Here is a 23,271-nt window from a genome sequence, read left to right on the forward strand (position 1 = left end):
GCCTTGGTTTTTTTTATTTTTGTTCTTTTTTCCTCCTTGAGAACCTGGACTTGAAAAAACAACCCTAATTAGGAATCAAAGGCCAAGAAACACTGTGGGACCAGTTTCCCAAGGAGCCTGGAAATGTGGTGCTGCAGGGTAGTGGGTTCCCTGTATGATAAGGGCATCCTTTTTATGGAAGTGACCAGAAAGATGACATGAACAGCACATGGTGCTCACCTGTGGTCTCCAGACCAGCTCTGAACCCTTGGTGGAGTCCAGCTCTGAACCCTTAGCATGTCTTGGGCAAGACAACTTTTTAATTGTCCCTTAAAGCCAGCTGTTGGGTGTGTAAAGTCCTGGGGAGCAGGTAAGGAGCTCCCTGGTCCCTTCCCACCTCTCAAGGTGGGAGGGGAGGATGGAGGAGGTGGAAACATGTAGCTAGCCAGTAATTAACCCCAGTGTTGCTCCTTGTTGACTTTTTTTGCCTCAGAAGAGATTTCTACCACTGGGAACCTCTGTGTGCAAGCACTGGGGTGCTCAGTGGCCCCTGTGGGCTTCCCTCACTGAACCCGTGGCTGCTTTCCCAGGCCAGGTGGGGTGCAGCAACGGCATTCCCCTTTCCTGCCAAGAGCTCCCTCTATTTACCCCCCCCTTGCTGGGCCTTAAAAACCTTCAGGCTCTGGCTTATGACTCCGTTGTGTCTTTCCAAACAGGACTTGTGCTCTCCTCCACGGGCTGCCTGTTTCAGCTGGGAGCACAGTCATCACTCTCAGCGCCAGGGGAATGGTTGATTTTTTTTTAATGATGGGTGCCCAAGCTTGGGGCCGCGGTGACCAGCAAAAGCCCGATATGTGTCAGGGTGCCTCAAGCTTGGTGTTCTTGGTGCTAAAATGTGTGTTTATACACATTTTAGAAGAATATTATTCTTCTGTCATTGAAATTTCAACAGGGTGGGGAGTAAAATGGGTGAATATCTGGGCTTGCTTACGGTGCGTCTATCTCTAGAAGCATCTTTGCTATATTTTAGGGATGCGGGCTAAAAATCCAGCGTGTTGGTTGAATCTATAACCTTGGCTGGCTTTCAGTCCCGCTGCTGCCCTGACCCATGTGCCTGCCAGCCACAGCATCTAATTTTCGCACATGTGTGTGCAAAAGGTGCTGCTGGGTAGAAAGGAGCACAGCAGCTGCTGGCATCGGAATGGTGTTTTTTTCCGTGGTGACTGTTTTCTGTCTCATTTGAAAACAAGCGCTGGGCTTTGTTTCATGGCGAAGGGGAGCGATTTCTCGTTAGCTGGAATTCGGTGACCCGTGGGTATCCCTGCGTGCAGCCTGAGAAACGTGAGGTTAGAGGCTAAAAACCTTCCTGGAGCTTAATTGGGCTGGAAGAAAGCTTCAGATGTGGGTGGTGTCGGCATCCCCCTTTGGTGGGGGTTTATTTGGATTTCAGATACAAGCTCTTCCCCTCGCTACGGTCCAGAGGAGCTGATGAAGCAACCACTTGAAGTTATTTTTCTATTTTTACATCAAGTGCTCTCAGGGAGGAGTATTGCTGCAGGCGGCCCAGTCCTGTGATGCAAATCACAAAGCTCCATTCCCTTAGATGTGCTGAAAGCCCCCAGCCTGGCTCCACCGCTCTCCGGCTGGTAGGTAGCCTGCAGGTGATGAGTTATGGTCTGCCTCATCTCTAGCTCGTCTCCTCTTTTCCCTGACTGCTCAGCTTCCCCGCCAGCGATCGATCCTCTGCAGTCGTGCTGCTAGACCGCCGGCGGCTGTCGGTTGTCAGCACAAAACCTGCCGGGTGAGACCTTCAGGCATCGCAGCCCAGCTGTGTCCAGCATGCGGGGCACCGGCTCACAGCAGCGCGGGATTTGGAAGGCACCACAGTTGATGCAAGGGTGTGTTTTTTGACAAGGGCAGCGCGGGAGAAACAGGACCCAGGACGAGTGCCCAGGGCTTTGACTCGTGGTGCGTGGGGAGGTCGGTGGGAGCCGAGGTGGCTTGCTCAGCGTGGTCACGCTCGGGGTGTTAAAAATGGGCATTGTTGAATGCTGCAACTCTGAGCAAAGCTGGGGTTATTGATCCCGGTGAGTACAAACCAGACTTGTACTGCAGGAGGCTTCATTGGCAAAGCCCAGCTTGAGGTGGGATGTTCCCCCTGGCACATCAAAGCCCATGCTCTTGGGGCAGAATCTAGTTTGGCTCACCCTCCTCCTGGCGAATGCTTTTGATCAGACCAGAGGTATCAAGAGGCATTTGAGCTGCTTTTCGTCTCTGAGGCTGGAATTAAATTCCAGAGTGATGGTAGGCGATGGGAGCCAGTGGGTTCACATGCAAAGCTCGTACCTCCTCCTCTTGCATCTCATCAGTAGAGATTTCACGGCAATACAAGCACGTGCGGTGCTGCTTTAGGGTCAGTGTGTGCGACTGGGCACCGTTCTGCTTGGGGGCTAGAGAGACAGCGCCTTGATTCTGGTAATTAAAAAACCCTTGAGAATTGTCTGAAAAACTTTCTATCGAAATGGCTGCATCCTGCAGGCACGGATGCCTGTGTGTTCCCAGCAGGAGCTGATGGACACGGGTGCGAGCCGTTGTTCGAAGGATTGGGGAGAGCACAGCGTCTGTCAGCCAGAACAGGAGTATTGGCTTGTGCTGCTTTAAGAATATCATGTTTGAAAAAATTCGCTGGGAATTGGGAAGTAGGGGGAGATGCAGTTGTGGGACTCAGCACAAAAAGTAAAGATGTTTGTCATCCCCCATCTTAGCATGAGGTTTCCATCCTGTGTGCCGGAGAGACAGAGGCGCTTACTTGACAAGCGATGCTGAGAGCCGCTCTTCCAGATGTGGGTCCCCAAAGGGCAGCTCGTCCCAACTCTGTGGCCACCTTGTATGGGACATGCACGGTGACCCTGTCGTCTTGCTCACCCACATGCTCATACATCATGTGATTGGGCTTATTTCTTGCTCGCTTCCCTCCTGTCACGTCCCCATCAGGCCGCTGGACAGAGCTGGCTTTGTGACTGGAAACCACCAGGATCTCTCCTGGCAACTTGAGCAAAACCTACAAAGAGGAGATGAGAGCCAAGCGGGCAGCTTCCTAAACGTGCAGCTTGCAGGGGCTGGGATGTGAAAATCATACCAAAATAGGTCTTTAATATTAAATAGATGGAAGGAAGATGTCTCCTCTTGCCTGAGGGATAAATAGATCTGAAAGTCTTCCTAGACTTTACTGCTTATCGCATCTGAAATACGTGTGTGTCACCCTGGAATTGAGCCTCTCCAGGAGCTTCAAATACCCGGCTACAATGTGTGTGTAAAATGTTCCTGCTTTTGCAGCGGGTGTGCAGTGTGCCAGCAGGTCTGTGAATGCAGTGCCCGGTGAATGGATTTGCTTCTTTTCCCCCAGATCCCTAGCTGCGTGCACCCTGCGGTCTGGACAGGGGAATGAGACATGATGCTTCTCAACGTGTCACCAAGGCAAGTGTCGAAGCTGGCTGCGGTCCCCTGGTGCCCTCAAATCGCTGCTGCCCCAGTGCCAGATCTCCTCCAGGAGCTCTGTGGGTGGCTCAGGAGATACGCCGTGCTTTGCAGGGACCTTGTGCTGTCTTCCCTCCCACCCCTTCCCCAAGCAACATTTTTTGGGTGCACGCGCTGAGCACACAGCTTGGCTTCTCGTGCCTTGGAGATAAGAGTCCACAAGACCTTTGGGACCAAATGTTGTTTGTAGCCACAGGCTAGTGGGTTTCTTGTGCAGGAGAACTGCTTAGAAAATACTCCACCTTGCTGACTGCCATTTGTAGGAAGACTGATGAGATGACAGAAGGATTTTTTTCTTACCTGCTTGGCCACAGACCTCCCGGTCCAGCCATAGAGGTGGACTTCTGTGCTGGAGCTGCTCTCTCATCACGGTGATGCTCATTATCATGGTTGCAATGCAGAAGAACCTCAAGAGAAAATAAGTGCCAAAATTTGTCCAGCCTGAGATTTGCTGGTGCCTCGTCTGAACTCGGGCAAGTCTGAAACTGCTGAATGCTGGCTCTCTGTGAAAGGAGGAGGACTGCTGCTGTGCCTTGGGAGCACCGTGCATGTGGCTGTTGGTGATTTGGAGCCTGGTGTGGGGCAGGGTGGCAGCAGCACTTGGGTGCTGAGGGGGTGACATGGGGAATGATGTGGGTGCTTTGTGGTACTGATGGAGGGACATGGGAAAGAGGCAAGGAGAAGAGCAGTGGAAAGATGAAGGATTTTCCCATTTGGAAAATACTGGTGTGCTTAGGAACAACTTCTCTGCCAGGAAGCTGTGGCCAGCATCTTAAATGTTCCTATCCTTGATTCATCCCATTCTTCCTTGCTGTCAACCTCTGCATCACCTTGCGTAATTCCTCTCTCTCCCTTTGATGTTTTCATCCCCCATGTGTTTGTAGATTATGACCGTGTCCCCACATAGCTGTCGCTGAACCAAGTTATTCATAATTAGCTCTTTTAATCTCCTCTTCCAAACCAGTCCCTTCAGCCTTGTTATTTTTGTTCCTCTTCTCTGAACCTCCTCCAGTTTGTCTATGCCCTTTTTGGTCATGAGATGTCCAGAGCTGAGTGCCATTGCTGCGCTCCTGAGAAGAGCCACCAGGGCGAAACTATTAAATTCTTCCTTCTCCGATACCGTGTCCCAGCTGAATTGGGGTTGAGAGAAGCAAGGACAGTTTGGTGTAGATGCGGCTGAGTGAAGTACCGTTTGCTGCTCCTGGCTCTGCCTCTGAGTCTCTTGCAAGCTGGTCTCAGCGCATTAGTACCTGGTTTCCTGCTGGCTATGGAAAGTAGGATAAGCAGAGCTGAGCCAGCTTGGTGATACTCCTTTGCACCTCTGTGCCATCTCTGTTTAGAGGAGTCCTTAGGCCATGTTGCATGGATGAAGACCAAGCAAGTAGATTTAGGTTGGACACGACACATTTTTTATGATGAGGGTGGTGAGACATTGGATGAGGTTACTCAGAGAAATTGTAGATGGCCCATCATTGGAAGTATTCAAGGTCAGGTTGGACAGGCCTTTGAGCAAAGTGAAAGATGTCCCTGCCCGTGTCAGGTGGGTTGGACTAGATGATCTTTGAAGGGCCCTTCCAACCCACATCATTCAATGATGCTAAGGTTGCATCTTGGAGTTGATCCCCTTCTAGATCACTGGAAGGACCACCTTGAGGTAATGCTCAGCTGATTTATGTATGTCTGTCACTCCGTATCCCCGATGCATTTCTTGCACGGTGACTCTGAAGTGTGACTGACACTTGCTTTTGGACCCATTTGCAGACCTTGGATATTGGGAGACTCAACCCAATGCTGTAATTCTGGCTGTTGTGGAAGGTAGGGCTGTCCCCATGCCACATCTACAGCTTGGTTGATGAAAACACCTGCAAGTCAAGCCCGTCTTCACCCCACACCCCATCTGTTCTTTCTAGGCTCTTCTCTGAAAACACAAGGGCCTTTTTTCACATTATCTCTTGCGCTTTACCAGATGTAAAAATTAGTTTCTTAGCGGTGTCATAAAATTGCATCTGTGCGTGTGGTTGTGTTGTCCATCACGGGTCCTTTGGCTTGGCAGCAACAGCAGAGTGATTGCGGTGGCTTATGGGCTGGGCTTTGTCCCTTCTCACCTGGGAATGGGCGCTAGCAATGCAGTTGCTCTGGATACTGGGATGAATGGGGAGAACGGTGGTCCCCGGACCATGCGCCCAGCAAGCAGAGAAACCCAGCCTAGATGAGGCAGGTCTGAGCCCAGCTCATTTTTGCTGCAAGTCTTGGATCCACTTCCTCCCTTCTACATTTACTAGAGTCCCATTTTGTACTGAAATCGTTAGTAAATTCTGAGTTGGCTCCCCTCTGGTTGACTTGTATATACTGTAGCTTTCCAAAGATAAGAACTTGGTGCAAGACATGGTGCCTGGATGGGCGTCATTAATTAAATGATTTAATTATTAATGCATGTTTGCATGTAGGTGTGCGTGCTTGTGTAGCCATGCCCTGGTGTGAATTGCTCAGGGCCCAGCAGCTGCAGCATGCAGGTGTTGGAGATTTGGACTAGCAAGATTGAGATGGAGAAAAAATGGGTGAAAAAAATGAAGAAAAGATTGAACCAGGCAGGTGGAGCTGTGCATTTCCCAACTGACAGCTGAGCTGCTGTGCTAGCTTCTTGCACTCAGCCTTGACCTGCCAAGCATCTGCCTTGGCTTGTGGTCCTTGATCTAATACTGGTCAAGGATTATTGGTAACTTTTGGGTTCTCATCATCTCCAGAGAGCCTGTTTTCAGCTGCTTTTATAGTGCCCAGCAAATTGGGAGTACCATGTTTTGTTGACTTCTTTGAAGGTGGTGGAGGAGTTGGATATCCTCTGGGAAGGACCTGGCCTGGGGTGTTTGCATGGGGACCTCTAATTGCTGTGTAGGGCTCACGCTGGTGTGAACCTGGCACGGGCACGGCCATGCTTGCAGTAGCAGCTTCAGTTCAACTGTAATATCCTTCTCCTTAAAAACGGATGAACTGCTTTCTTTATAGTCTCCTGGGAGTTACAGGATTACCCATGCTTACTGGCAGGGCAGACCTGTTGATCTCCCTAAACGGAGGTGCCAGGCTCTGTCCTAGAGCCTCTCAGGTGGTGGGTTGTTCCTGGATGAACCTGTGGCCCTGGTGCTCAGGATCCTGGCCAGGGTGCTCTGTAGCATGAGACGGACCCCGTAGGTCTCGTTGCTCACCAGGGAGTTGGCAGAGTTAAAGCAACTTGCCATGAAGATGCTGCTTTTTAGTGTGATTTCCCTTGTCTGCTTTTGCGGTTTGGGGCTTTAGGGTTGTCTCTAGCTTGGCTGTTTGCAACCTCTGGATCCTTTGGCCGGGTTTTATGTAGCCAGTGGTTGTCAGTGGGCTTTTAACGGTGGCTGGAGCTGCATCACACCGCAGCAAGTGGTTCGTGAAAGGCCTCCCAGATTTATGTCCTCCTTCCGGGAGATTGATGCACCGAGGTGCTCGTGAAACCTTTTATGTTGCTCCTTTGCCTGCTCTAATGGGCTGGTCAAAGAGTGATGGTGTTAATGGGGGCCATTTGAGCACTACTTGGATTTGGACATGAATTTCACATGGTCCAAAGCAGAAAATGTGTCTGCCTTGCCGTCATTGCGGCTTTGGTCCTCTTCCTTCTGATCTCCTTCTGTGTCTGTCTTTTTGTGGGAACAGACCAGAAAATGAATGTGGAGGTGGTTGGTTGAGAGAGGACGGGGAATGGCAGCTGGTAGAGCCTGGTGTAAATGGACATTGTGAGTGGGGGTGGTTTCTGGGACTTGAAGAGCTGTCTTCTGCAAGAAGATTAGGCGTAGGGCTGGGACCTAGCTGGGGAGCCAGTTCCTGGGGAACAGATGATGGCCTCCAGCCCAGAAAGCAAAAGGAAGATGACATACACATGTCTGAAGGGAGGCACTGAAGAGCTGGGCTGCACCAGCAGCTGAGACTGTCCCAAGAAAACGGGCTTGCTGTGTCTCCCGTGACAGGGAAGGATCCTCCTTCTGCTTGGGTAGAGTTGCCTGGCTTCTTTGTTGGGTTTGGAGAAAAGAAAATAAATAAAAGCAAAACTTTGCCCCATGGTGTTTCTTCCACTTAGCATCCTGGCTTGAAGGGCCTGTGGTTGGTGTCAGTGGCGCAGGGGGTGCTGGAGGCAGAGCAGCAATGTAAGAAGTCAACCACCCATCAGTGATGTTGGACATGTTGATGGGAAGGTGGGCATGGAATGGGGGGCCTCTACTGTGAGACTGGGGTTCCCAGGGGGAACCTGCTTGCTGTCTTCAGAGCTTTCCTGCTCAGACAGCACTGCTGGAGGTGAGGATGACCGGTGACAGGAGCAGCCTCTGCATGACAGCAGTGGTGCTGAATAAGGGACCAAAGGCTGGGTTGGTCAAGATGAAGGATGCTTGCAGCCATCTGTGTTCAAGCTCAGTGTTTTCAACTGTCTCTGCCCTCCATGACCCAGGCACGTCTCTAGTGCTTTTCTGCATGGGATCTTCCCCTTTTCACCATCAATCAAGCTGCTTTGCGTTTTAATTCGATAAAAAGGAGTCAAGCCTGGTGCGGCCGCTCTGTGGGGTATTGGTGGTTGACAGTAAGTGAACCGAGACCCCAACAACACATTCTCAGTTGACTGGTGGCACCTATGCACAGAGATCCCAGCTTGGATTTCTTCTTTCCCATGTCTCTTGCTCATGTCAACTGTCCCTTTTCATCACCGCTCTTCGCTACCTCTCTCCTTCCAGAGACACCTTTTTTTTTTTTTTCTTTCCCCTTCCTAGAGCAGATCTGATAGTCTTGTAAGTGGTTGGAGCAGGTGACTTGGTGCCAGCACGTCTGTCTTGGATACTATTCCTGGCTTTATTGAAGACGCGGTAATATGCAAGACAGTGCCTCTGCGGCGTCTGCCTCCTCTTGATCTCGAAATGCTGCAAGCACTGAGATAAGATTGCTTGTGTTCAGGCAGGAATTTTACTCTCCTCTCTGCTGGGTAGAGCGAGCAGCTCATCGAAGGTCATGCTGGGTAATATTTGCATTTCTCTAGCAGTGTGGCCAGGGTTGATATGCATATGGCTGTCTGGATCGGTCCCTCATCACTGGCACGGTGGGAGGTTGTACCTCCAGCGTTACTGGATGGGCTGTCGCACCCCGATAGACCTGTTGACCGTGACCGGGTCTGTTTTCAGCTGTGCTGGTGGTGGGGTCGTGAGCTTTGTGCAGAAGTCCTTGTCCAGGCTTTGCTTCTTGCAGCCTGCTCACGTGCAGCCAGGGCAGACTTCCCCAGCCAGGTCCTCCCCAAAATGGCCAGATAAAGATGAATCTGAGTTTGAAATGTGTCCGAAGACCCCAGCTGGCATGCCGTGTTGTGCTGGCTGTTTGGCCACCATCTGCCATGCTGCAGGGACTTGCTGGCCAGGGAAGGGGTTTGCATGGATGGAGGCAAAGCACCTCGGAGCTGGGATGCAGGTGCTTGGCATGGCTGGCAGAGGATGCGCAGGCAGCCTTTATAGGCAGAGCCTTCTCGTCACACCACGCTGTCAACAGCCTCACAGCTGGGAGATGCCGTGAATCTCAAGCAGGTGCCTGGGGGAGAGAGGCAAGAGCCAGACGACGGGGAGCACTGGGGACAGGCCTGCCAAAGAGCGTGGGGGAGAACGGCCTCTCCTGGTTTGGTTTTGGGGAACACACCATCCCAGAGTCCTGGGTGGCAGAGCCAGGCCAGACCATCGGGATGTGCACTCGCTGGCTCCCTCCCAGCCTGCCCTGCAGCCCGGAGCTCGCTTTACCTGCCGGTTCCCAAGGACAAGCTGCATCATCTGAGGAGGGAAATTGGGACTACTGCTCCTTAGAAATCCTTAGTTCCCATCTAAATCGCCCGTCTCGTCTGGTGGTGGCACTGCCCACAAGGTCCCGTGCTCGCATGTCCTCTCTGCAGAGCAAAGTCGGGGAGTGCAATGCTGAGCCCGCTTCACTCTGCAGCACATGGAAGCGTTAATCCTTCCTCGTTGTGGCATTTACTGCTTCTTGCTAGAGGGGGCTGTCGGAAATGACGATCCTCCTTTTTTCTTGGACCAGCTGCCCTGATGTCCTGTGGGCTCAGATTTGCCAACTAAGAAACCCAGTGGCCTCCCTGAGTGCATTCCTGCGGTCTGTAGAAATAATTGGCTTTGTTTATTTAAGCTGGCATTTTTTCCAGGGAAGGGAAACTTTCTTCTAAAAGATTTATTTTTTCACATCTTGATGTCAGCAACCTCAATCGTCAGCTAGCAAGAGAGAAGAGCAATGGGCAATTGTGTCCCGATCGGTGTCCCAGACCACATTCCTGGCTCCATCTTTGGACTTGACACTTGTGCCACCGTCATTTCCCTGCATGTGGGGTTTTGTTGGAAGCTCTTGTTGGCTGCTTTCCTGCTGGGGTCCAGAGAAATGCAGCCAGCAAACAGTCAGGGTTCATTGCCACTCGTGCTGCTTGGGGAGGGGGTCTTCTGGAGCCTCCTCCTAGGGTGGTGTGCCTCCAGTGCGCTGGGATGCTGTCGCTGGGGGACGTGACCAGGAGTTCTGGATGAGTCTGTTGGAGCTTATTGAGCAATACTTACAAGTAGATTCAAGATTGAATTGGAGGTGTGGTGAGCACTGGTGCCAACAAAGTCTTTAGGCTCTGCATATCCAGCTTTGGGGGTCAGATTGGAGATTTTGGTTCCTCTTTGAAATCCTTGCTGAGGCCACAAGTGGTGGGGGAGAGGCACCTTGGGTGCTGCGGTTTTGAGGTTTGGAGATACCCACCAAAGATGCTCATCAACTGCCTGGATCTGCTCCCTAGTTATCTCTCTTCCAGGAGTTGGAAGCCCACATTCCCAGGTCCTACTGTGAAAAACCAAAACTGTTGAGCATGTGGTGACTGAGCAGGTCAAGAGTGACAATATCAAAGCTCCCGAATGTTGGACTGAGCCATGCAGAGACTTGGGAGGTGTTGGCTGCAGCCTTGGGTCCGTGTTTTGTTTCCTGCCACCTGGCAGCTGAGAGTTTGTGACCAGTAATGAGCCCCCTCCCATTGACTTCTGTCGCTTATCTGTGTTTGCAGGAGTTCAAAGACCCTGCTAGGTGAGAAAAACGGGCCACTGCACTGCATAACTCGTTAACATGGGGATGCGCTGGAGGCCTTGCACCCTCGCAGATGCATCAGTGGTTTCACACTGACCACTGCAAGGTCCTTGCTGACGAACGGAGTGCAGCTCTGTGGATGCCCTATGCCAGCGTGGTTGTTCGCACCCTCTCTGTCCTTGTAGATGCACCACAAATATCTCTCTGCTGGTTGCTCTGCTCTGGGTTTTTGGCATCCCTGTTGGCTTTTATTGCTCAAAAATGCACAGTTCTTGCCTGGCTGATTATTGGAAGCAAACCAAAATACTCATAAATATGAGTGGGTGGTCTAGGGGTTGGCATCAAAATTAGTACAGTGTTTTTGTTTCTGTTGTGCCCTCTTCTCTTTCTCCCATTAGCTAATTGTTGCTGTGAAGTCCCCTTAAGCGGTGACTGATGTTAACGAAGCCGCGCTGGCACAGCTCTAAAATGGCAGGAGCTGCTTTGTGTGCATCTTCCCATGGCAGCACCCACTGACGTGCTTCCATTCACGTGGGACCCTGTCTCACCTTCGAGTGAGGGCTGTAACGAGGGGTAGGTTTTAATTACCCACCCAGAGCCCTTTCCCCGGGACTGGCATCGCGTGGCGCCATCGGCATCGCCCCCGGACTCTCGGTGGATTTGCTTTTTTCCCCATCGAGCAGCGCCTGTGCTGGCCGCCGCCCGGGCTTGGCTCCGTTCCACTTCTGTCCTCGGCGGTGGTGAAAGCACGTTCCTCGTGATGGGAAAGCCTCCGCGAGAAACACAAAGGGCTTTCATTAGGGGAGGCAGCGGCGGGCGGACGCGGACGGCCAGCGCCGGTACGGGGAAGCTTCACCCCACGTAACTCTTTCAAAGGGGGTGCTGGAGACATACAAGCTCCCTCCAGCAATGAGCATGTAGTGGCTGCGTTTGAGCTCACTAGCATTTAATCTTAGAGCCTACCCGGCAAGGAAACAAATTTTCCTTCTGCAAAGGGGATTTAGGGCCCAGAAGCGTTACGTGATTTGCTCAGGGGGGTGGCGTGTGTTGGAGCTGGAAGCCAGGAGGGTGCAGGGCTTGCTCTGGGGAGCCTTGCTAGCCGGAGATGCGAAAGCCGCTGCTCGAGGGTGTGAGTGCTGCCCAACGGCCCCGATGGCAGCGTCTCCCTTGGCTTCTGGCCCAGTGGAGGGAGCTGGGTGGCTGCTGAGGGCGAGGGAGGCCGGCAGAGCCGCCCCGCGGTGCCCAGGGCTGCCTCGGCTCCCCCCGGCCATCCTGCAGCCACCACCGGGTGAATCTCCTGACCTTGCTCGATAAAGCAGGAGGAGGAAAAGCTGTGGCACCGGGAGATAAGACACAGGCAGGGAGGGATGAATTCAGGGATTGATCTATCTGTCTCTTCCTCCAGCGTGGCTTTTGGCTTTTTTCAGATGTGACCCAGTGAGGCAGCTCTGTTCCTGCCCTTGCCCTTAGAGAGCCACCCTGGGCCTTTTTATTTTGCTCTTGAGCTTTGGGCAAGGGAGCAGGAGAGCTGCCTTGTCTCCCCACGGTTGCTAAACGAGGCTCTGTTTGTTCCAGTGCAGGGTGAAATATGAAATCCCATCAAGCCGCCTCGCTTATTAGAGAGATCTCAGCGAGCTGCTTATTATGCACCGTGGCATAATGCAGATTACGAATGTGACCGGGCGATAATTAGCAGAGCTGGAACTGTAATTAAACGCTCCTGTGCTGCGCTGTGGTTTCTGTCGCAAAGTGGAAGGAAGCTGAACGGTTTCAAAACCCGCAGGTTCTTCGGCGTGCACAGGCAGCCGCTGCTCCCAGGGCGGTGGGGGCCAGCGCTCCCCCTCACCGCCCGGGCTTTTGCTGCTGCCCACCAAAGTCAGGCGGCCCTGCCTGGTTCCTCTCTGCCTGTTTCATTGCTGGAGACCTGCCTCTGGTTTGCAAAACGTGGCGTTGAGGAGCGGTTTGTTTTCTTGAGCCCCTTCAAAGGAGCCTCACGCTTCCTTTGAGCATCTTTTTTTTTTTTTTTTTTCTTTCGGCCCTGTATCCACCAAGATGCACAGAGTGAGGTTGCTGTGTTTTGGGGGGGTGATTTGACTGTGGGAGTGCAGCCCTCCGCTCTTGGCAGGCTCATGGGTTTTTTTTAATGCAAAAGACACCCTTTTCACATCCAATGGGATGGAGCTGGGGCACTGGCCGTGGGGCAGCCTCAGAGGTGGGTGGCGATGGAGAGGTGGGGATGGGCTCCTATGGGAAAGCTGGTCCTGCCAGTGGGAGGTTGGAGGTGGTGCATGGGGAAAAGAGCTGTGGAGCATGAGTTGTGCTGCCAGCAGAGGGGAGCTTGTGATTCAGCCACTGCTGCTCGAGACCTCTGGGGCATCTTTAGTGCTCAGTGGGGTGGATGTGCTCTGACGAGCTGTCCAGAGAGAGGACAGATGCAGGAGGACAAGGAGAGGGCTGCAGGCATGCAGGCAGAACGTGCTTTGTGTTCTTCTGCTGGAAGAGCAAATCCACTTGCCCTGGCAGAACCAGATCTTGGAGTTCTTCACGGGGGGGGGGGGGGGGGGGGGTGTGTCATGTTAGTGTCCTTTGCTCACAACCACCCCGGCAGGAGCAGGCAGAAGCTGCTGAGTGAATGTGATGTCCTCTCTTTGCTCTTCTGCCTAGAGATTTGCCTCTTGAACCTTCTCCACTTGCAGGCGGTGTTTGTGTCACTGAGGATGCGGAGAGGCTTTGTGGAGTCATGAGTTGGTGGGGAGATGGGATGCTCCAGCCACTTGCTGTGGTTGTGGGCACCGTATTGCACGGGGCAGGTGAGGCTGGACGTGCAAGCTTCTGCTGGAGTTACTTATTTTGCTTAAAGGATGGAGGCGCGTGAGCAAGAGGGAGCAGATAATTTTGGCAGGTGGTCCAGACCAGGATGCTCGTTCAGGGTGGGAGTCTGACCGTGTGGTGGCTGTCACCAGCATCAGCTGAGGAGAGCGAGCAGCGAGGTTGGAAGTGGTCGTGGGCTGGTGTCCATGTCCACTCTTGGCGACCAGCACACTCGGCCTCTCCAGGGTTATAATCATCTCTCCTCAGCAGAGGCTTAGGAGGACATCTCTCAGTATAGCGCTGGATGCTGTAGGAGGGATCTTCCCCTGCTTGAAACTGAAACCCGGGTCAGTACTCGCTGCAGATCTCAGTAGTTTCCTCAGTCTGCTTCTCTTTTGAGGTTGCTCAGTATCTTATCAAGATCACAAATCATGAAGAGAGGGGGTCTGAGCAGAGGATGAGCAGCCGGCCCCAAAACTGCTGCAAATCCTTGTGCGCCAGGGTGAGGAGATGACTGATCTGCAGCTGGTTTGGCTGATGAACCCTGAAGGACAGGAAGGTCTCCACCCTACCCTTCCCCTGGCCAGCAGCAAAATCAGCCCGTCAGCCATCCTTCTCCTAACACTGCTGTAATCTGCTAGCGTGGCAGAGTGGCCAAGGACCTTGGCTTGTCAGCAGCAGGGTGACTTGGCCATGGTTTCTCTTGGTGTGTTGGCTTGTTGGCTTTCCAAGCCCGGCTCTGGCCGCGAGATGTGGTTTCCATGCGCAAGGAGAGCACGATGGCTGGCGCAGTCGGCTCGGCTGTCAGCCAGATCGGGCTCTGAAGCGGGTACTTGCACAGAGAAGAGGAATGTGATCTGTATGCTTCCATCTTCAGGTGGTCACAGGGTAGGTTTGGGAGGAGGAGGATGTTGGGTTTTATGGGTGCTGGAGGGGAGACCGCTGCTTGTTTGTCCTGTCCTGCCAGTTGAGCAGAAGCCTGTAATTTTTTTTCTTCTAAGAGCCATCAGGTCCAAAGTCATTGACTGTGTTAACATCTGAGCGATAGCCAAAAGGCATCCTCACCGGGGATGATTACACCTGCAAAAGCCGTCGGGGAAGGAACTTGGCACAAACTCTTTCGAGCAGGAGAGCAGATATCTCCTGCGGAGGAACCTTTGGGTGTGATCTATATGACTACCAAGTGCCGACTCATCAGGGTTATGTGGGTATGGGCACGCCGGGGTGGGAGAGACCTGCGAGATCCATGTCCTCTGATGGGGTGTGGGACTTGAACTGCCTGCTGGCACAGGCACTGAGAAGGTGGCAGCCCTGGGATTGAGGTTCTCCAGGAATGTTCGATGCCTGTTGATACCTGCTCTCCTTCCTGTATTCCTGACGGTGACTGGCATGTTTCTCCTGCCCCACAGATGGAGTCTCCCGTCTCTACGCCTGCGGTGTTGCCCTTACACCTCCTGGTCCCCGTTGTCAACAACGACATCTCGTCACCTTGTGAGCAGATCATGGTACGCACCCGCTCGGTGGGAGTGAACACCTGCGACGTGGCCCTGGCTACCGAGCCTGAGTGCCTGGGCCCCTGCGAGCCTGGGACCAGTGTGAACCTGGAGGGCATCGTCTGGCAAGAAACGGAGGACGGTAAGTGTCACCGGAGAGCTTTTTTACTCTCCTGCAGTGTCATTTTGGAGCAATTCCTTCTTTTCAGTGTTCCTGCTGTGTTGGTTGTTGGCACGCCCTGGGCTTTCCCCCCACCATCTGGGTGGTCAGGACAGAGGAGCTGTGTGGGAGCAGCCCTTAATCTGTCCAGCTAAGGGAGTAACAGGCCGAAACTCGAGTCAGCCCAACATGTTGTGGTAGCCCCTTGCCCAGACAGCGGATGAAAATCTAAGCTGCCATTTCTCTGCCTTTCTGCAAGAGCTAGCTTTTTCTGGAGGTGCCAGAGGAAAGGCTGTGCCAGCCTGCATGGGAACTCGACAGAGTTGACTTCGTTTCTGCTTGGCAACCCGCAGGTCTGTCACAAAAACGCTCAAACCCTGGGAGGCAGCAGAAATCTCCTGCTGGATTAAAAAACCCCAGCGGAGCTTTCAAAATCGACTCAGTGGGAGATCAGGCTCTCGTCTCTCTTGCCAAGCCAATCGAATCTTTTTTTTTTTTTCCGCTGGAGCTCGTCTCATCTGCACATAGCTTGGTTTGCTTTCCCAGGTCCTTTGATGGGTTTTCGTTGCTGTTGGGGCTCTGCCAAGTAATGCAGGGATGAATAGGTGGCTCAGTGGACCAGAGCGAGTGCTGGAACCTGGCCTTCCCTCCAGCCTTGTTGGGATGCTGGAGGTTTCTGCTTTGGGAGGCTTGTGGTGAGCTCCTCATATTTGGGTCTGGCTTCAGCTGGGGTCTGGAGGCAGAAACACAACCCAGAAGCACAGAGGTGAGAAGGAGCAGTGGTGGAGGAGGCTAGATGATGGTTCATCTCAGCTGGGTACCCAAGAGCTCTTCTTGGACCATCTGCTCCTGCTCTTCCATCGCCGTTGTACGCGGAGAACGAAGCTGTTGGCTTTTATCCCTGGGCCACTCCTCACTGCAACTGTCTTTATCTCCGATGGAAGCTGAACCGAAGCCTGCTTTCCCATGAGCTGCTACCAGGAGGGTTCCCATCTTGCCCCGTGCTTTGGGAAGATGGAGATGGGCCAAGTTTGCCTTTCCTCTCTCCCTACTGGGAAACTGGTTTTGAAACTGCTTGGCACAGGACTGAGTGCTGCGATGACCCCAATGTGGAAGTGGTAAGCACTGAAATTATTCCCATTGGGAAAAGCGTCATGACCCGAGCTATTCGGGAAGAGAGAAGTGTGTGGACCACGCTGTAGGACACTGGGACGTGCTAGCTTGGGATGGGCTCCACACTCCTCTGCCCCATCTGCTTCACTGTCTGTTCTGCATGGAAAAGCTTACACGGATTGAGGCAGCTGGGAGCTGTAAGTCCATTTTTTTTTTTTTTTTCTCTGCTGCTCCGAAGCACGCATTGTAAAATTGTGCCCAAAGATCCTCTTCTTCGAGCTAGGCTTGCTGGTGGGGACAGGGAAATACAAAGCAGGAGTGTTTAGGAGCCCTGCTCAGTGCACCTCAGGGCTGGGGGGTCTGCTCAGAGGAAGCATGTGGAAGGTTGTCTGCTGAGCTGCCAGCGCACTGGTACTGCCTGTTCGGTGTCTGCAAAGAGCCTGGTCGCTTTACAAGATGCAATACGTTCAGCTAGGGAAACTGAGGCACAGCCAGGCTGAGTGCTGGGACATGCAGCAGTGCAGAGGAGCATCAGCACTCCTCGCTTCTTGGGCTGCGTGCTAAGCCCCCCACCAGTGTGCCATTCTGGTGTGATTTCCCTCAAACCAAAAGCCCCAGCACTGCAGAGTTCACTGAAAACACCAGGACTGCTGGAGGTCCCTATGGACAGTGGCAAAGCTCATGAGAGCTTGGACCTTGTAGGGTTGTTTTGTGTTTTGGTTTTTTTTTGTTGTTGTTGTTTTTTTTCTTTTTTTGGCTGGAAATCAGGAGAAGCAGCTCATGGTGGGCAGAGGAGCCCACGTGGCTGTGCCTGGAGGAACGAACAGAGCATCCCTGAGGCAGAGAGTGCGAAAGCATTCCCCCCCCGCCCAGTTCCTGGTTGAGGCAGTGACGTGGGAGCGGTTTCTGGTCTCCCCTCCCTTTTTTTCCTCGCCCCACCATGAAGCTCTGCGGCCCATCTGCCTGTCTGTCTGCATTACCCCTCACTTCCACAGCCACCGTTTCGGAGCGTGCCTCGGAGGCGCCCTACGGTTTCCCACAGCCTGGCTATTTTTAGTCTGTGGTAATTCGATGAACTCACACAAAGATCCTTCTCCACCGGCTGCTGCTTGGTTGCCACCGTCGGGCGCAATGACTTTTACGGCCAGCCCTGCAGAAGACAAGCCCTGCTGTTGCCTTTGGTCGCTTCTGGTCCGCTGCGTGCGGTGGCTCCTGTCGTAGTGGCATCTCTCATTCTCGAGTGAAAAGTCAGGGTGAAACAGTCCCTATTTTCCTGCCTGGCATCTCTCTCCTGCCTTCCTGTTGTTAATGGTGAGGGTCAAGGGCAGTGTTGGAGGAGACGCTGGACCTGGCTGTCCAAAGCTGGAGCTTGTGAAATCTGTAGAGCTGCAGCGAGCATCTCCCCTTGCCCAAACGATACGGGGGAGAAAGCTACACTGAGGGCATGTCTGCAAAGCCGAATGAGGTGCTTCCAGCACGTGTGAGCACTCCTGTGTGCCTGGAGGCTATCCCCAAGATCTCCACAGGGATCTCGGCCCCCTGACCCAGAGGGTTCCACTGTCTCCCCCTGCTCCTTGTGAGGCCTGTCTGGACCGCTCGGAAAGACCCCAGGGCAACAGAAGCAGCTCTTGGCTTGCATCAAGCATCCTCTCCAGTGGTGGAGAGGAGCTTGCTGGCTCAACTGCAGCAGCTGCTTTCTCCCCAGGGGTGACATCCCAGAATCCCGGGGAGCAATTGGCACGGGGACATTCAAAATTACGGTTTCTCCTGTTTATGTCCCAGTTCCCTGAGCAGGATGCTGCAGGCACTTCTGGGTGTCCGTGAGCCCCGTGTCACTGGGCAGCGTCACGAGCGGTTCCCGCCGAGCCTCTCAGGAGATGGACATCTCTTCTCGGTGTCGTGATGCCTCCTTGAAAATTGGATTTGTGTCAGATGTGCCCCTTAGACTCCTGTAGTAATTGCTCTGATGTGGACCTTTCTTGCAAGCTGCTCTTCTCCCAGGCACACAGTAATGGCACATGCCCTTGCAGCTGGGGGCATCTCTGTTACTCTGCACACGCTGGCAAAAGTGTATTTGGGCTCAGGCAGTTGCTATTTAGCAGCTTGTTCACCCCGAAGAAGCCCATGGCTTGTTGGAAACGTCTGCCTGCCTCAAATGCCTCTGGAAGGGGTTGAATAGAAGAAGGCAACGTGGGTTTTCAGTCAGTTCACTTTTTGTAGACAATGGCTTTTGGGTTGGCCAGGGGGCTGCAAAATCAGGGAGAAAGGCTCCTAAAGCCAAAGCCCAGCAACACTGGAGCGACCTCAGAAGGACAAGCTGCAGCTGACCCATCTGAAATGGGAGCATGAAGCTCCGAGGAGCCCCACAATGTCCCTTCCTGCCTTGAACACCGGCTTTCGTCTTCTCCCCCCTCTAGAAAACCCACCGTAGGCATCCCGATGGGCTCCCGCCACCAATCATCTGGGTTTTGGTTCCACCGTTGCTCCGGGTTAGTGTTGGGCTGAGGTCTGGTCTTGCTGGTGGTGGGCACCGGTCGTACACGCTCTCCTCTGGCCGTGCCGGTGACACCGTCCTTTTGCCGAGCCTGTCTTGTACAGGGATGTGCTTTACTGAAGCGTCTTTGGTGGGGAGCAGCTGTCTTGGCAGTTCCCCTAATTCTGTTAGGTGTGATTTTGATCTGCAGGAACTATTAACTGATCTAATTACACCGGAAAGCATCGCTCTGTTTGCTGCCTTGTTATCTGCTGGGTCTCCTCCATCCCCCTCGGTGGAGCTGGTATCACCTGGCTCGGAGCATGTCACCGCCTCACCTTTGCTCGCAGCCAGCGGACCGGATCCTGGCACCACACTGGTGCTGTTTGCAGCCAAAACAAGCTGGCATCTGACGCGCAAAACCTCCGAGCGATGAGGATTGTGGTGTGGTAGCACCAGGGAAACAGCAGCAAACTCTCTGTGTGTCCCTTCCTCCAGCTCCAGTGGTGGGCTAGCAGCGGCAGGTCACCCGTGGCTGAGCTTTGCACACTCCCAGTGTTTGCACTGGCCTTTTGCAAACATCTTTTGGGGGTATAATGGAACGTGAGTGTCCTTGGGGTCTGCAGAGGCCAGCGTGGACATGTCCTTGCTTGGAGCAGGAGAGAGATGCAACAGATTGAGGGAAGATGGGGAAGGATTGGAAGGTGAGAGCAAAGACTGGAAGGTTTTACTATAACTGTGAGGAAGCCTGACCCCAGATTTGAAGGTTTTGCACATTGAACGTGCTGCTTCCCTGTTACCCACAGCTTTTAATTGTGTCTCTGGTTGCTTTTTGCCTCTGGGGATGTTTTAAAAGGGAGATGTGCCAAGATTGTACTGCTTGTGGATGGGCTTTGGGGCTTCAAAGGGGACTACACCATCCCCTACGTACACACTCCAGTCATCTTAGCTGTGTGTACTTGAACCCAGAAACAGGAGGTGAGTTTTTAAAGCTGATGCAGCCAGGGTGAGGAGCGGGAATACGGATTTCTCGTTTGCTTTAATGGCATTTCCCAAAGTAATGAGCAATTGTAAATCCCCTCTAAGGTTACTGAGCTGATACACAGGCTCAACACACTCCTCCAAAACCTCCTAAAGCTGTGACAACGTGGCTGTGACCGCTCACATCTTCAGAGCAGCGAATCCAGCAGCTTGCTCTGGGTTGGGAGCATCATCCGGTGCTGCTCGGTGACGGGGCATCTCATCTCTGGCACCACGAGGGTTGTTGGTATTTCAGGCTGCTGCCTCGCACCCTCCTCTTGTTTCACCAATGGATAGGGAGGCTGCAAACCCCCCAAGCGTGGTGGCTGCTTGTGTGTTGGCGTTGAGAAGCCAAGCTTTAATATGCATCGTTCCCCGGTGCTCCCCTGGTGCCACCACTTCGTGTCTAATATCTGCTGGCTTGACAGTGCGGGGAGCTGGAGGAGAGCTAATGCACCACTTATCGCTCCCGAAGCATCTGTCAGCTTTGTACGCAGTGTTTTATCAATAGGTAAGCAATATTCTGCTCCAGACAGGACTATTGCTCACGTCCATCTCCCTAAGGCACGTCTGTAGCTGCCCCAGGTAATACCAGCTGGGGCTCTGCTTTAGCTGCTGAGCACTGGATTAAAGGACTTGTTTACAAGGAGGCTCTCAAGCTGCTCTGCCACGCTTTCCTGGGAGCTAAATTGGTTTTGATTCCTCTGCCTCCCTTCTCCAGGAGCAGGAGGATGGAGGTCTGGACTGCTTACAGGTGTGGCTGTGCTCTGCCTGTCCTGCTAAGCCTTGAGAAGAGGCATCAAGGTCCCCAAAATCCTGGAGCCGTCTTCTGGATGGGCTTCAGGCCCTGGCGAGGGAGCTGTGGCCCCCAGTCTCACGTGGGTGCTGGCCAGCACGGGGTGCAGTGGGGACAGGCTGTCCTCTTGCAGGATGTTGTCAGGACCTCACTCATAGTCACATCGTCGCTGTTACCAAAGGTGGACGCCTGCGGGGTTTGGGCAGGAGCGTGGCAGCGGGTGCTCATGTGTTCAGCAGGTTCTGGTGAACTAAACGCCTGTTGCGTGGGGTCAGCGACAAGTGGTGTGACTTCCCGGTGACCAGAGTGACCTGTGGGACCCACAACGCGTCCTTGCTGGCAGCTTGTTCCTTGGTGTGACCCAAGCTGAAGGTTTTCCTGCTGTTTTTTCCATATTCCAGCACCCCAGGCCCCTCTTGTAGCCCTCCTGTCCCTTGGAAAGCAAGGTGTTAGATGGCCGGGGACAGTCATCCACCATCTGAACATCCATCCCTGCCTGGTTTGATGGAATGATCATATCTCCCTCTGACCCTGCTAGGAAGACCGTATTGAGTTTGAAGGGCAAAGTTTTGGTAGAGGGAGGCTTCTCTGTGAGAAGACACCAGGAGCTGCCCCGTGTCCAACAGAGCCAGCTCCAAGACGGACCCGCTGCTGGCCAAAGCTGAGCCCGTCAGCGACGGTGGTAGCGGCTCTGATAACATGTTTCAGAAGAGAGGAAAAACAACAGGCACAACTGCAGCTGAAGAGAGGAGTGAGAATAATAAGGGAGAGAAACAGCTCCGCATAGCCCAAGGTCAGTGAAGGAGGAGGGGGAGGAGGAGGTGTTCTAGGTGCCGGAGTAGAGATTCCCCTGAAGCCGGGGGTGAGAACCAGGGGGAGGCAGGCCGTGCCCCTGCAGCCCAGCGAGGTTTAATGGTGGAGCAGATCCCCGGGGGGGACCCCACGCTGGAGCTGGTGGCTGTGCCCTGTGGAGATCCTGGGCTGGAGCAGGTTCCTGGCAGAGGAGCCCACACTGGAGCAGGTCTTCTGGCAGGACCTGTGGCCCCACGGAGAGAAGCACATGCTGGAGCAGTGTGTTCCTGAAGGACTGAACCCTGTAGAAAGGACCCACGCTGGAGCAGTTCGTGAAGAACCACAGCCCGTGGGAAGGACCCACGTTGGAGAAGTTGGTGGATGACTGTCTCCCGTGGGTGGGACCCCACGCTGGAGCAGGGGAAGAGCGTGAGGAGGAAGGAGCAGCAGAGACAATGTGTTGAACTGACCACAACCCCCCATTCCCCATCCCCCTGCGCTGCTCGGGGGGAGGAGATGGAGAAATCGGGAGTGAAATTGAGGCCGGGAAGGAGGGAGGGCTGGGGGGGGAAGGCGTTTTAAGATTTGTTTTCATTTGTCATCTTCCTCTGATTTGATTGGCAATAAATGAAATTAATTTTCTCCAGGTCAAGTTGGCTTTGCCCGTGACGGTAATTGCTGAGTGATCTCTCTCCTTGCTGGGTGAGGTGGCCCTTGCCAGGCCAGCCCCTGCCCCGGGGTGCCCTCTGCTCTCCTGGCAGCAGCAGCCAGAGCTGCCGCATGACGGCCATGCAAGCGCTTTGGGTGTTGTGGCCTAAAGCCTGGGGGGTGCTATGGGTCAGGCCAGGCTCCCTGCATGAGAGCAGGGCTTAGGGCAAAGCTGGAGCATCCCAAAAACAATGCAGCTGGAGGGGAAATGAATTGAAGAAGGGGTATTCCAGCTGGAGGAGAAATTCATGGAAGCAGGGACATCCCAAAGGCGATGCAGCCGGAGAAGGAATTCGTGGAAGAAAGAGCCAGAAAGGCCTCCAGGTGCTGGAGGTTTGGTGGTTCCCTGGAGCAGAATCAGTGCAAGCCAGAGTCCTGCTCCTGCTCACCAGTTGTGGATGGGATGTGGGGCTACACTGAGGCTGAATGTGAGCTGGTTCACAGGCCTGCAGGCAGAATACCTCTCCTTGGGGTGGGAAGTGCCACCGGCTGCTGTCCCGTTGCCTTACAGAGGTCCCACGCACCCCAAAATTAGCTGGAAAGCTAGCAGAGCTCTCAGCGGCTGTCTTCTCCAACTGCAAGGGCAACACCTGGCTCCCCACGAGACTGGGGATGCTCCTCCAAGCGCTCTAGTAATCCCCAGGATGCTTGAGGGCCTGGCTTTGCTGGAGACAGCTCAGCAGCCTCGGGGCTGGGTGATGTTGAGCCGCGCAGGGAACTGGCCACGCATGGGTCTGAGAGCATCCCGGCTCGCCACGGAGGCGGGCACGCCGGTTTCTCGGCAGGGTTTGGAGATGTTCTCGGTTGGGCTTGAGGGCTTCGTCTTTGCGAAGGTGGGAAGAAAGCCCTAGGGTGTCTGGGGAGACCTGGGGCACGTTCCTCCCCAGTGCGATGGCTCCTGGTGCCCCCAGCCCTGCTCGGGAAGCAGACACCACCGCCTGTAGTTTCCCGCGGAAGGGCTGCGCTGCAGCAGGGATTTTTGGAATTGCTTAGTCTGGTCTCACTGAGGGCTGCGTTGTCCTTTTTTTGTCCCACGTCCCCACCAGCTTGGTGCCCCCGCTGAGCCTCAGCTCTGCTGTTACAGAGCACCTGTGCAGGGACCGTACAAAGATCAGATGATGCTTTTTTTTACATCCCCCTGCTCCCTTCAGCTCTTCATCTGATTTTCCAGGATTATGTTGTACGTTGCCTTCCTAGACGGCAACCTGGCACCGTCAACCCACTGTTAATTTTTCCTGCCCGGGTACGACGCTGCAGTGGTGTGAACACTCAACCAACGGCCAGGATGCTG

General features: G+C 53.8%; 1 protein-coding gene across 3 annotated transcripts in view; it reads left to right on the top strand.

The window, feature by feature from the left end:
• Positions 1 to 23,271, top strand: part of ZNF609 (zinc finger protein 609) — a 73,305-nt gene that overhangs the window by 41,088 nt on the left and 8,946 nt on the right. For all 3 annotated transcript variants that reach the window (XM_042804037.1, XM_042804039.1, XM_042804040.1), the window contains one exon: positions 14,835 to 15,060. In XM_042804037.1, the coding sequence (XP_042659971.1) occupies positions 14,835 to 15,060 (226 nt within the window). The remainder of the gene's footprint in view (positions 1 to 14,834; positions 15,061 to 23,271) is intronic.

This window comes from Tyto alba, unplaced genomic scaffold, assembly GCF_018691265.1.
Source record: "Tyto alba isolate M040663 unplaced genomic scaffold, T.alba_DEE_v4.0 Super-Scaffold_41, whole genome shotgun sequence".
Taxonomy (NCBI): domain Eukaryota; kingdom Metazoa; phylum Chordata; class Aves; order Strigiformes; family Tytonidae; genus Tyto; species Tyto alba.